General features: G+C 33.4%; 1 protein-coding gene across 1 annotated transcript; it reads right to left on the reverse strand.

The window, feature by feature from the left end:
• Positions 1-12,534: 12,534 nt before the first annotated feature.
• Positions 12,535-13,547, reverse strand: LOC108620506 (uncharacterized). Its single transcript, XM_018017414.2, has 2 exons — positions 13,426-13,547; positions 12,535-13,354 (listed from the first exon to the last, which is right to left on the reverse strand). The coding sequence occupies exons 1-2, from the start codon at positions 13,444-13,446 to the stop codon at positions 12,926-12,928; spliced, it is 450 nt and encodes a 149-aa protein (XP_017872903.1). The 5' UTR covers positions 13,447-13,547; the 3' UTR covers positions 12,535-12,925.
• Between the last annotated feature and the right edge of the window lie 1,308 nt (positions 13,548-14,855).

The raw sequence follows: 14,855 nt of genomic DNA on the forward strand, positions 1-14,855 counted from the left end.
AGAGAAAAATTCATTACAAAGAGTTCCTCGCATTTGTTTTCAAATATTTCATTTCACAATTTATGGCCTATTTTTATTTGGCTTCCACTTAACATAATTTCCGGCTCATACAACACTCCAGCTAGTGACCAGCGCATAAATCTCGCTCACCACAACAACGAGCTCATTAGGAAGTCTGCCGCGAAGGCCCAGCACGTGCCCAGCATATATTATATCGTGTATAGCATATGAGCACCAGCAGCTGCTACCCGCGCAACTTAAATAATTAAAATGTGAACAAGACAAAATGAAGAATTTACTTGAAAATATGATATATATGTATATAGAACACGCATTCGCAGAGTGCGGCGCGTGAGCATTTTTAACCGCAATTTATGACAAACAAACGAAGAATTCACGCTAAAGCCTAAAAAATATACAAAATGAGCAAAAAGCCGCGCACGTGCCAAGGAAAATGCTTGAAAACAGGCAAATTTATATATATACATATATATATGTATGTATGAATTCGTATATTACATTTATATAAAAATGTATACACATGTATATACATACATAATAAAAGAAATTCGCACATAAATCTACTTTACGTGCCAGTCCTTAGATCTATTTGTGCCGGATTTTGAATTATTTTAGTTATGAATGTGCCGCGCATTACGCATACGCCATGTTAACATGACTGCTAATCTGCTGTATAGAGCTGTGTCAAAAGAATAAACCTAGCAGAGGATTATAGAAATACTTTAACTTAATTAAATTCTAACTAGTAAGGCTGCTTTTTAAGCCTTGGCTGTTAATACTTTATTTTATTGTTAATTAATCACAATTAATAAGCATTATTTTTGCAGCCTGCTAAGTACTTAAAATCTAATATATAAAAAGAAAAAAAAAACACAAACACACATACACCTATTATTTATATTATTAATAATTTCTGAAAATATACATACTTTTAATTTAAAATATATAAAAATTATTAATTATATTTGTAAAAATATATATATAATTTTAAAGACAAGAATTTTTAATTCAAAATATCTAAAATGATTAAATATATATGTAAAAATATATATAATTTTTTATATATCAGAATTTCAAGTTTAAAATGAATACAAATTATTATATATATTTATATATATAATTTTATTTATTTTAAAAATTAAAAATACATAAATATATATTTTCTGAAAATATATTTATATAACATTTTATATACATAAAAAATTTTCAGTTTGATATGAATGCAAATAATTAAATATATTGTGCATATATTTAGTTTTCTATTTGACCACATCCGCAGAATATTTACATCAGAGCTACAGCAGCGTAAACATTGATTGCAACAGTTACACATTTGCTGTGGTTTTACAGCTCTCTCATTATATTTTAACTAACGCTTAAACTTGTTCAAGGTCATGTCAACAATGTCCTTATATAATTTTCCATTCACGGAATCGCGCATTTCATTTTCATTTTCTGTATTAATTATTGCTTACAATGTTGCGCAGGATACTTTATCCTTTGGCTTTAAGCCCACGCAACTGACGTAATATTTGCAAGAGTCGCCTGTGCTTTTTACTATTTTCATCTGCAGATAAACGATGAGGCGAAACGTGATCGAAAACCAAAATTATGGACCTCAAGCCATCATCAGGCAGAAATTAAATTGCTAATTAAGCAGCTAAAAATAAATCATACACGCTATAATTTACTTCTAGTATATCCTTCTAGTATATCTAGTTATTGTGCTGTCTGCATTTTCAAATTGCTATCAGAGCATTTCATGTCCAGACCTCAAGTGAGTTTTCATTATTTTTTATCTATCCCAAAAGCAGACATCAAATTTTATTCCTTGTGCACTAACTTTCATATCATTTTCATTTGGCTTGCGGCTAAATAGTTGAACGAAACTTTTGTATCAAAGGCCAGACCACATATAATGTAAATAGAAAGAGTCAAATAACTCAACGTTGCCCCTGTCCAAGCCAGGTTCAATGCACGCTCGCCAGAATGAAATAACTCTTTAACCTTTAAATAACTTCAGTGCAATCAACTTTTGCTCAAAGCAAACTCAACAGCAAAGCATACAATAGAATTTTTTTAATTGATATTAAAAACGAACACAAAATGTCATGATAATTAATTAAATTATGCAACAAAAAAAAAACAAAAAAAAAAATTTGCAGCAAATAAAAAATAAAAAATGTAATAGAACAATAAAGAGCTTAAGGCAAATATTTTATTGCAGTTTCAAGTAAGCAAGGCCCAGGCGAGTTGGCCAGACAAGAAATCATTTGAACAGGTGCTAACGACTTGGGCAACTTCTCAACTCAAGTCAGCCAGGTGAGTCAGGCGGAAAGTGTCCCCCAGTCACAGCGTGAATAATGACAAAACTTTGCTGCAGACCAAAACTAATAGAAAAAATATTATTGAAAACTAAATAAATCTTGATGCAGGAGATTTGCAAAAAAATTCAAAAATAAATTTTAAAATGACAGCAAACGGTAACAAATAAAACAGTTGTTAGATAGGATAAAGCTTAAACTGTATTCTGAGAAAGAAAATATATGAGAAAGAAATTGATAAATTGTTCAATTAATAAGTATTTAATATATAGGAAAATTTTGTATAAATAAAAGGCAGAAACAATGTGTTTCATGTCCAATATTCATCGACATCCATTTCGACACTTTAACAACTTTCAATTGAAATTTACACTTTTATCTTTAAAAATTTCAATAAACTATAAATAACACAAAATAATGCAGAATTTTGTGCATTTGGCAAAGTTCAGTGAATCCATCGCCAGCCTTCTCATGATGAATGAGCGACAGCTGGCACATGCTAATGACTTAAGTGCGTTAGTGCTGAAAGCTTTGGCCACAATCTGTCTGCTCCGGCTGCCTGGCCGATAGCTCGGCCGTCTGTCTGTCAGCTTGGCTGACAGATTGCAAACGAAAGCAGATATAGCTGAGTCAATCGTTTGGCCAGACTTCGGCTTATTTTTAAAGAGCAAAGCCAAAGACACCGAAATGTATTTCAACTAGTATGAGTGAGGGGCACGTGGCGTATGCGCAATATTTTTGCACGTGCCTCAGTCAGCTTAACGAAGTTATTCAGTTCGACTAATTGAATTCTTGTGTTAGCTCTACTGATTGATTCTAATAATGGCTCGAATTGCTTGAATAAAAACTAAACATAAATTTCTTAGCATAAATCTGTGCAGAATCCATTAAAGCTCTTTGAAATTGTGCTAATTGAAATCTCTTTGAAAAAGTATTTGATTGATATAATTTTTATATATGTACATATGTATTTCATAAAAGCTTCTCAGTATATCTTAAATTGCCAATAAAGTTTCACATTTTGAGTTGAGTATTCAAATTGTGGCTGTAATTAATTAATGAAGCGACATTTGGTCAAGTCAGGGTTTCTCTTTTTTTTTTTGTTTGTCTGCTTTGGCCATTAGATAAGTTTTTGCCTTTTGGCCAAAAACCAATTAATTAAATCAGATGTCCAGCTGCTACTAATGCTGCTGCTGCTGCATATGTGCAGCTTTTAAGCTTTACGGCTCATCATATTTAATTTAGTGTTTAACTTCTCAATAATCAAATTTGACAAATTGGCAATTAAAATAACAAAAATTTCGTTTTACTAAGAATTTGTTTTGCATAACCACATCAAAGCATTCAAAATCTGAGCATAATGAATTCATTAAAATCTATATTAAAATATATAAATATAATAATATATGAAATATGTTTTAAATACATATACCATTCAATACATGATTTTTGTTATAAATAATATTATAAATTTAGTTATCATAAATTTTAGATTGGTGTAAGTATAAAGAGTAAATATAAATGGCAAAAGCATTTATTTTACAAAAAAAACCAAATTCCAATTCATGAAATATTAAAACTTTATAAATTAAATAAACCTACAGAATTCCTGTAGAGCAAAAGCCCAACGCAAACTGGCATCTGCAAAGTGAGCGACAGCAACAAAGGAAACCGCAAAGTTCGCGCTAAAAACAAAAACAGCAGGAAAGCAAACGCAAAAACTACTTGGTGGCAGGTTCAAGTTCAATGCAGAAACAAAGACAAATGCAAACGCACGAGTTGCTAACAAAGACAAAAAGCGACACAAGTAAACAGCATAACGAACAGCGAATGTTAACGAACAGTGCATCTTAACTAACAACTCTGTTAACGGGCAGCGCCGTTGACGGTCAGTGTTGATTGATAAAAAAAATGTCTTCTTCTTTCTTTTCTATATATTTCCCTTTTCTCTTGTCTTGTCTTCTCTTCTCTTCTCTTCTCTTCTCTTCCCTTCCCATCCCTTCCCATCACTTCACTTCACGTCACTTCACGACTGCACGATTGACCCTCACCAGACCGACTGAGGAAATGCGGCAGCTGCTGCCCTTTATATTGGGTGACTTTCACTCAAACAACAAGTCGTGATCAATCGTTGCACTCGAGCCTTGAGTTACCAATGGAAACACTCTCTGCTGCTTCATTCTAGCTTCATTTTACTCAAATATAAATACCAAATGAATACTACTGCATACATTGAGACTACCTAAATTATCTTCTGTAGTTGTTCTTCGATCGTTGCTTTTGTTAGGCAGACAGACAGAAAGACAAACGGAGAGACTTACGGTGAGGTAGACAGGGAGACAGAAAGAGAAGCAGATATGCAGACAGACATACAAACAGATATATAGGCAACGAACTCTCACAGCTAAATCGGTTTACCTCATTTCTCTGCTCGGAAATATACATACGTATATGTTTATTCAACAGCAGTATGATTAGACAACAATTTCTTCTATTCTATATTTCTCTTAAGGACAATTTCTGCCTATACGCATTTTCGGTTGAATTATCAGGACAGATCTAGCCAGAAATAGGCTAAACTGGCAACGCTGCTGACGGCGTGCACTTTTACAGTAGCAGCGCTGCTAGCGTCAAGCGTTGCCAAAGAAGCAGCGCTGCTGACGTCAACAGCTGTTTGGCTATAGCCACTGTTAACAGTGCTCGGCTAAGGCCGAAGCGCTGCTGTTAAGGCTAGCAGTTCAAGTGGAAGCCAAGTGTTGCTCATGTTTTTAAAAATATATAAATAATATTATAAATATTTTTTAAATTAAACAATTACAAAGAACTATTTATATATATAAAAAAAAAAAAAATTACAGATTTAAGCCTGACATATTTTGGTTGAATTAAAATACACTTTCTTTCTAAAAAAAATTAGGCAAAATAAAACCGTTTGGTTAATATATATACATATATATTCGTAAAATATATTGTAAAGAGTTGTATGTATATACACATTGCTCTTTTTCTGTTTTTATGTTTTCTTGCTTTCTTCCATGGTCCATTTTTCTATTACATCTCAAACTTGTTATTTACGACCCAATGGCGGGGACGGAGTTACGAGACTTGCTTTACAACCTCATAAAGTAGAGAGTGGCATGAGCTTCCGTTGGGCCAAATCTTTGATGGCTCTGGCGCAAGTTGTAAGCAAGAAAACTAATATGCATATACTATACCTACACATACATACGTCTGTACACACACACACACATGTAACCTGCCTTTCTCAGCTTTAACTGTACATCTGCTGGTCCGCTTCCCGTTATATCTTAATCAATTTGAATTCTTTTTCCATTATTGACATGTGAAATCTATGCGGGTTGCTGACGCTTTTGGCCAACGACTCTTGTTTGTTTGCTTCTGCTGCTACTCATGGTTCAAAGGCCATCAATTTATCATATTTTGCTGCTCTGCTTCTTGCCTGTTTAGATAATGAACAAAATCAACATTTATGTAGTTGGTTCTTGTTGCAGTTGTAATGCGGTTCATTCCATGTTCGGTTAACTGAGGTCAGCCAGCGCCCAAATGTATGCTTGGTTTTTATGCGACTCGCATACAAATTAGCCTGTTTTTTACACTGTTCGTGTGGGTGTATGTGCATGTATGCATGGGTGTGCACGTGTGAACGTCTGTAAATCAACAGGTTATATTTGCATGTACATGCATGCACGATTTTTTGTTTTCGGCCATTTGTACTTTTCTTTGCATTTCATTAACTTTAACTGCAGAGATTGATTTTATTTATTTTTATATATTTTTATGATTTTTATTTTAAAGAAATCTTGTAAATTGTATAAAATAATCAATAGTTTAGTTCTCATATAATTTAATACATAATAAATTTATTTGCTTTCAATTTTTATTTTATTTTTTTTATTTCTATTATTATTTATTTTATTTTTTTTATTTATTTATTGCATTTTATTTTATTTATATATTTTATAAACTTTATTTTTTTATTTATATTTTTATTTATTTATTTTATTTTTTTTTATATTTTTTTTTATAATATTCAACAGCAAAATAAAATGTATTATTTATTTAATGAAAATATTAATTTTATATAATTTATACATATAGAACTTACAAGCGAAGCTGAATAACACAAAAATTCCTTATTTATTTTTAAGGTAATTTAGAAGATATGCTTATATAAACTATATTGCACGTTATATAGAAGTTTAATAGTTAGCTGCTATGGATTCTGAGAATAAAAAAACTACCTCTAAGCAGACCATTGGGCTAGCTCATTTTTCAATGCTTTCTGAATAGAAGAAACCATTCAGCAGACATGCGCCCAATTCCAAATTGCAATTCTGCAGTCATAAAAAACACTTGTTAAAGATTTTATTGCTTGAAGTGAAGCAAGTTTCTCTGTAGGCAAAAAAAAAGCTTTAATCAAAATTTCTTTCAATTGCGTTTACCATTAGCCAGGAGCCATTAATTACGTCTGCTGCCCTGATATTTAACTTTTAATTAGTCGCTTGGTCCTCGGCTCAACATCTTCGCCTTAATTACATACTAAATAAATAATGTATTAATTTATTTACTTATAAATTTAATCCAAATGTTCCCAAGCTGTGTATTCACCTCATCATTTATTCACCTGTCCCATTGCGTGTTGCAATTTAACAACTTGGGTTTGCTGCACGCGGCGTATACGTAATGCAATTGGCGGGGCAAATGCCACAACTGACGCAAAATGACACTGCCCACATTTTAAATTGTATATTTTTTATTTAAGCCTGAATCAATGCGTTAGCCTTGAACCTTCAAGGTCAGTTATGGTTGTTGGTCCTTGACCTTCCAGCAGATATGGATTTTCAGTTTGGTTAAATTTTAGCCAAAATGGCTATTGCACTGCATCTGCATTCATTAGACTTTTTTCAAAATTTAAAACTCATTTGCATGACTGGCCCTCTTCTTATCCTAATAACAAACGAAGGCAACTAAAAATTGTGTCCGCTGAAATTACGGAGCTTATAAAAGAGCTCAGATAAGCAGGGAGCTTCTGTGCTGTTTGGGTTTGAACTCCAAGCTTCTATTGCCCAACAAGTCAGCGGGAATATAAGATCTAGACAACAACTACTTGGGCGGCGGCGACAGGGTGTGTTGAGTGGATGGTGGCGCAGATATGACAAACCAAGGGGTTTATAAACCTCAACAGATGCCATAACAATTTTCGCTGTTGGTTGGCAAAGTCAACAAGATTTAAGCAACATTTTGTTTAGCAGATGCAAGTCACAGACTTAAGCTTCAGTTTCGAGTCACAGCCTCGTCCTCAGCCTCAAGCGCCTACCCAAGCTCAAACCTCAACTACAAACCTCAAGTCTTAGCCCAAGCTATGGCCTGAGGGCTCAAACCTAACTCTTAACCCAAGCACCAAGCACCTTGTGTCAAACTTCGCCTCAACTTCCAACCTAAGGCTCAAAATTCAAACGTAAACCCACAGCCTCAAAACTCAGCCCAAACTGAAGCTTCAAACCTCAACCTAAACCCAAGACTCAGCGTCAAGCATTAAGCCTCAGCTCCAGCCTCAAACTTCAGACCAAACACAAGTCAAAAACCTCAGCCTCAGGTTTGAGTAAGAGTTATAGGCAGACACTTCAGGCTGAGGCACTGGCATTTGAGTTTGAGGTTTGATGTTGAAGGTTGAGGTTGAAGGTTATGGTATACGACTGAAGTTTGAGGCTGAGCTAGGATGAAGCTGTAGGTCTTAATCTTGGGCTGTGGTTTGAAGCTTGGGACTGAAACTGAGGCTTGAGGTTGAGGCTGAGGCTTGTGTTTGGTCTGAGACTCTACGTTTCATGTTTGAGACTCAGGATTGAGGTTTACGTTGAGGCTGATGCTTGAGACATGTGGCTGCTGCTTAACAAAAAGGGTTGCAGAAAAACATATTCATCTTACTTTTTCTGCTAACGCTTCAAACCGCTTAAACAGTTGTTATGATATTTTATATATTTATTTATTAATTTTATTTATGCAAATTATGATTTTAATAAATATAAAACATAAAATTCTGTTATTTATTTATTAATTTTTTTACGCAAATTATGATTTTAATAAATATAAAACATAAAATTCTGTTACATTTTATTCATCTCTTGTTCCACTTGTCCAAAATTTATCAACACTTCAAATGCCCGACTAACCAGAGCTTCATTTCCATTTGTGTGCCATCAATTCCAGGCCATTTGGCTAACCACAGATAAAATAAAATCAAAACCGAATTCAATTCAATTGATTGACAAAGCATGATTGACAGAGCGAACTGAAATGCTTCACCATTTGGGAATTCATTTTAAATGTTCCCGAAAACCGGAAACAAAAATAAAATTGAATTTCTAGGAATGTAAGATATGCGGTTAAATGAGGTCTGATACGATTGCAGAGGAACTGATTGGGTTTTTGGGGATTAGGTGGAAACGAATCGAATTGAATATATTTGACAAAGTGCAATTGACAAGATAAATGCACTTTAGACCAATTTTAGTATGTGCATTCCAATTGATATATATATATAATTGAATATTTACATGCTTGGCTCGAAGATCCGATTGAAAGCATTTCGGGTTGTAAGCGTAAGGCGCTTAAATGACGTAGAAAGGATAATGCAAAAGTGCAGTAAAAACAACAAACATACAAAAATGAGTCAAGGTGGTGTTCTAGGTGGGAGTAGCCGACTAGCGAATACCCTGAGTGGGGTTGGTTTTCCTATACATTTATAATTTAATAACTTTTTTCTATTCGTATTTTCATATGTGAATAGGTACAGGGTATACAAATATCAAATAAAATGTCGTATAAGCATCATCCAAATCACTGCCAGCAAAAAAAGTCTGCTAAATCAAAGCAAAAATATAAAATCAGTAATATAAAAATGAAATAAAACTCTTCAAGACAGTCAAAGACCAGAAATTACTTTGAAATCAAATGCTTCATTTGTAATTTCAATAAATCATCTGCGTCAACACGAAAGCAGTAAAAAAGCGCTAATAAAATGAGCAAGAGTGGGAGCGAGAGAGCTGCACAAAATGAGTTTTAGCATAAAAGGGTTGATGAAGTTCTCATAAATTAACTGAAAATAAATTTTGGGGTAATATAAAGTGAGTAAAATGAAAGACAGAGCGCAAGCAAAAAAAAAATGTTGTTATATATATACATAAAAAATAAATATAAAAAAAAAAAATATATGTAACGAAAAAAAGGAAGCGGAAAAATAAATAAAATTAAATTTAAGAAAAATATAAATAAAATAAATTAAAATGAATAAATTACAAATAGAATTGCATTTAGCAAGGTAATTCAAGAGCAGCGTCGGCATGATCAATAATACAAATATACATATATTTATCATATAGATATACATAAATGTAAATAGCTATATGTAAACGTAAGTAGCTATACGACGAGAGCTATATTGAAATATCTATTTTGAATAAATATAAATACATATGTCAGTTTTTAAGCCTGTAGGGCCAGAACTAAATCGACTTGACTATTCATTCTGATTACTAATATATTGTACATAAATTTATTTCATATCCCAACACAAACATTTGCCTCTCACATATCTTCTAACAAACTCATCATACCCTTTTAACTTATATATTCAAAATACCATTTTACATATATGTATATGTATGTATGTTACATGTGTATACATCAAAACTCCTGTGCGGCTCATACCAAATGCCTGACCAAATGCTGCAACGCTTTGCCCAGGCAATAAAACCCAAAAAAGGCCAAACAATTCAGCCCAGCTTATACATGTGTGTGTGAGGGTGCATTAGAGTGTGACCTTGTGTGTGTGTGTGCACGCCTGAAGTGTAAGTTGCCAGCGAGCCGGCAGAAAGCAGAGCCACAACGTTGTCGGCCGGAAGCGGAAACTCGCGCACACACACATCCACGAGGGGAGCGTACACAAAAACACACACACACACTGTGGGCGTACAGCAGCAAAAAACAAAATAAAACCCTGCAAAGACTCGTGAATTTTTCAAGCAGACTCAAGTTTCGCAAACAACAGGGGGAGAAAAATGCAAAAAGTTAAAGCTGGTGTCAGGCTTAATTGCAAACAATTTCAAGAGCCTAAAGTATATAATATAATTTTTTTTTTTTTTTTTTTTGACTTAATTTAAGCATACGTTTCACAGGTTGTTGCCAGGTCCTAAGCAACTATCCGCTAAAATTGTCGTGACTTTCATTTCTTATGCTGCATGAGAAAAAACTTTGTAATTTTCCATTTCGTTTTTATTGCTATCTCTCGGCTATTTTCTTTCGCTCTCTCTCTCTCTCTCTCTCACTTTCTCTCTTTCTCGCTCTCTGCCTCTTAGTGTCTTTCTATCTGCAACTATATATCTTATGGCTCGCTTGCAGGTATGAGCTATTCAATTACGCTTAGCGAAGCAATGAGTGCAATTAAGTGAAATTATGTATGGTGCGAGTTAAGTGCAAATGACTTGGAGATATTCCCAAGCAGAAGGTGAGAAAATTTATGGCGAATGAAAATGCGGAAGAGGAGGCGCTTGAGGTGTAGATAAAAAGAGGTGTTAATTGGAGGCACTAGCTAGAGGAGAAAGTTAAAGGAGAGCGCTGGAGAAGAAGCAACTAGTTGCAATGTGAAGCTCAGCTCCATTAAAATATAAGAAGACTTTGTTTTCTTTGGTAAGATTAATTTAAAGAGTATAATGTATGTGAATATAATTAAAATAAAATATAAGAACTACTTAAAAATTCATAGAGAGTAAGAGATAACCGTAATAATAGCTCAAGCAGAGTTTGGGTTGAAGTAGACTTAAAGAGCATATGCTATATATTTCATATTGGCTGAAAAATATTTAAAAATAAGTCATAGTTAAAGCAGATAATATTAGTTAATATATCAGTTGTATGTTGAGTTTGGTTTAAATATTACAAGTTTAAAAAAATATACCAAATAGCTTTATAAACAGAAATTTTAACTATGACTGCTAGCTCCACTACACTTCCAATATATATAAATTAATAAAGTCAGAGAAAATAGTTTCCCATTGATATATTGCAATATATTTCTTTGACACACTTTGCTCTACAATTCAAGCAAACTTTCATTAATGAAAAGGAACAGACATAAGTAAACACCTTAGCACACATACACACACACATGCAGTCACTCAACAGACACAGGAGAAATGTCCATCAAGTAATTAATCAACATTTCTATGTAGCACACCATCTGTAATATACCAAAAGAAAATATTATATTAGTGGAGGCGTACGAGCATTTATTATATGGCCGAACAAAGTCAATGCAAATAACCATTCGAAATAAAGCAATAGCAACAAGTGTAAATTGTAGATAAATATTATGGCAGCTCACAATTTATAGAAAAAACAAGGTAACAAACAATAAACAGCAGTTAAATCACAAAATTGCTGAACAAAAATAAAGAAACAAAAATGTTAACTTAATAAAGAATTTCTAACCTGCATACAAATATACAAAAAAAGGAAATTAATAAATAAATAAAAAAAAATAATGATAATTATAATAATAAAATAATATTTATGCACGCCCAATAACATAATTATTTTTATACCATACATTTTTTCAACCTGAAAATATTCATTATATTTTTCTAGGTATATAATGCTTGTATTATTTTTGCTTATTTTTTGCCTGCCACGCGCATTGCTTATTACACGTCCCACACGGCTTATACGCAATTTTGGTTTGCAAATATTTACATACGTGAAAAAAAGGAGAACAATTTGTACAAAATCCTATTCATATTTGCATAATAAAATAGAACTCGTCGAGCTGACTTTTCGCATATTTCATTTGCAAAATGAATTTCTTGTTATCTGTTTATTTGCAACTATCTGAAACAACTAGATGGATTATGCTAAGCTCCAATAGCTGAAGTAAACAAGAATATTTTTACATTGAAATATAGTATATAAATATTTGCATTTATGAAAAAAAGAAAAGAGAAAAAAAAACACGATATGCAAGTATAAATATTTATAGCAGGAAATATATATATTTAAAAGTAAGAAATACAAATATAGTAGGATTGTCGAATAGTAATGTACATATTTATATAATTCTTTTTTTTACTTTTTTTCCACAGTAATTTAATAATCCGTCCCAAAAAAACAAAAATAATAAGAATTAGTATTCTTTTTTATTTAAAAAGACTAAAGCTATCATACGGCGTTTTCATATGCGACGCCATATCTGATGTGTTAGCCACTTGATTTGATTACTTTAAGACACAAATTACATTTGGCTGTTCCTTTTTTTTTAAGTCTGTATAATTCGTTATCACTGAAATATATTACAAATATATCGAAAAATATTTGAGCAAAGAAAATATTCCGATATAAATATATTTTTTATACAAAATATTGATATATTGATATTTTTATATAACTTTGCTTATTGCAACACTAAAATTGTTTTTTGCTTTTAATTGAATTCAGTTTTCCTTTGAAAATGCTCCAACTAAATAATTGAAGACGAAAGCCACTCAGATGGACTGTGAAAATCGCTTTACTTAATCCAAATGACAGATTATCGAATTGGGTGTCGGTTTTGCGACACAAATGTCCGCGGTGGAGGCATCACAGAAGCGTCCGACGGGGCAGGTGCCATTCACAGTGGTGGGCGTTGTGGCGCCAAAACAAAAGGCGAACGTCGTACGTGAGGTGCAGGCAAAAACATTGTTCGCATTGCAGCGGCCGCAGCTGTCGGTGTCGCCGCAGCTGGCTGGCGTTTCGGAGCGTTGAAAACAGATTTGCGGCTTATCCGTGCAGACCAGGCCGTCGGGGCAATTGAAGATTTGATCCTGGCTGGGCGTCTCCCGGCCAAAGCACATCCGGTATGCAGTCTGATTGATGCAGGCGACATCGTTGCTGGCCTGGCACAAATTACAGCTGCTGTTGGCCAGTTGCAATTGCCAGCCGAAGACAGCCAAAACTGTCAGCTATTGACGAGTGTTCGAGTGTTATTTGTTTGTTGTGCCAAATATTACGTATGTATACGCCCAGCACTTACCACACACAAATAGTCTTTCATCTTTGCGCGAAACTCTGTGAATTACAATTGAATACGAAACTTCACGCGCAGCTCGGTTTTGTACGTTTTTCGACTAGGCAATACCTTGACATAAATGGAATTTATCTCTTAGCTTATCTATGGCACAGCCAGAACTTAGTCAAAATTTGCGATTTGATAAAAGAATAAATAACAAAATATGTACAAACCCAAAAGTGTTTAAGGCTTGGCAACGTTTTCTTACCAAATATATTTCTTATCTGATATTTACTAAACTATAAACTAAATAATTGTTATTTACCTTAAGTACCCCAATTCTGTGGGTCATTTGTATAGGGCACGAATGAGTGATGTATATATATATATATGCTTATACATATATACATCTATATATACCTTTACAGTACTTGTAAGCGTGTCAGGGTATATATAGAATATAAAGATCATATAGATTAGCTTCTTGGGAACTACAAATGCATGATATATTCCATCTCTTATTAATCTCGACAAAGTGAATCATTTTTAGATAGTAGAAACATACATCAGAAGGTCTTTGAATAACTAAGTAAATCTATAGTAAATGATATTCATTATCTAATACATGCTTAGCATTAAGCGTATCACCTAGTCCATCACTCCATATCAGAGTAGCTTTACATATTCTTTGGGCTGTTATCCAACACTGACACAAAAATCTGTTTTCTGCACGTTCCACAGTGCAAAATGAAATCTCAGTTTTATGGCCAAAAGGCTGCAAACGAATCGCATGGCCAATTGTCCATTCAGGGAGAAAAACTCCGCCGCGCACTAATCATGGCGAGCTCTACGGGCTTACAGTTGCAATTGGAATGAAGCTGCAACTGTTGCAAATGCTGCAACGTAACGTTGCAAAGGCTGTAACTGTTGCCACAGTTGCAATTATGTAAACACTAGATGAAAAAAGTGATGAAGTAGTGCATGATAGACTACAAGATATGCTATACCATTGCTTAAATTTGAAAATTTTTACTTATTTATGCATAGATGATTTAATTCAAACTAAACGGAGAGTTGATTCTGAAATTTTAATAATATAAGTAAATAAATATTTAATATATAATATGAATTTTATGAAATATGAAGCTTGAATATAATATAAAAAATTGTTAAAAATCAGATTAATTTTTGCATAAATCATCAAAACCTTAATCAATTCACATTTGATTTCCTTAATTTATCTGCTCTACAAATTTCCATAACTGTAGCATATCCCCTCGTCTAGCCATTCGCACTAGGTATTCGTGCCTGAACAATGGCAAATCCGTTTTTCCCTTTGGCGGATGCGCATTGTAAGCGAATCAATTGTGCGTAATGGTAAAATTCGAGTCGCAGGTAACAGGAAATCTCCGCATCTGAATCAAGTTGTGAGCAAATAAAACTCATGAAATTTG

Source organism: Drosophila arizonae, chromosome 3, assembly GCF_054131065.1.
Source record: "Drosophila arizonae isolate 15081-1271.41 chromosome 3, UAZ_ARI_1.0, whole genome shotgun sequence".
In the NCBI taxonomy this organism is placed as follows: Eukaryota; Metazoa; Arthropoda; class Insecta; order Diptera; family Drosophilidae; genus Drosophila; species Drosophila arizonae.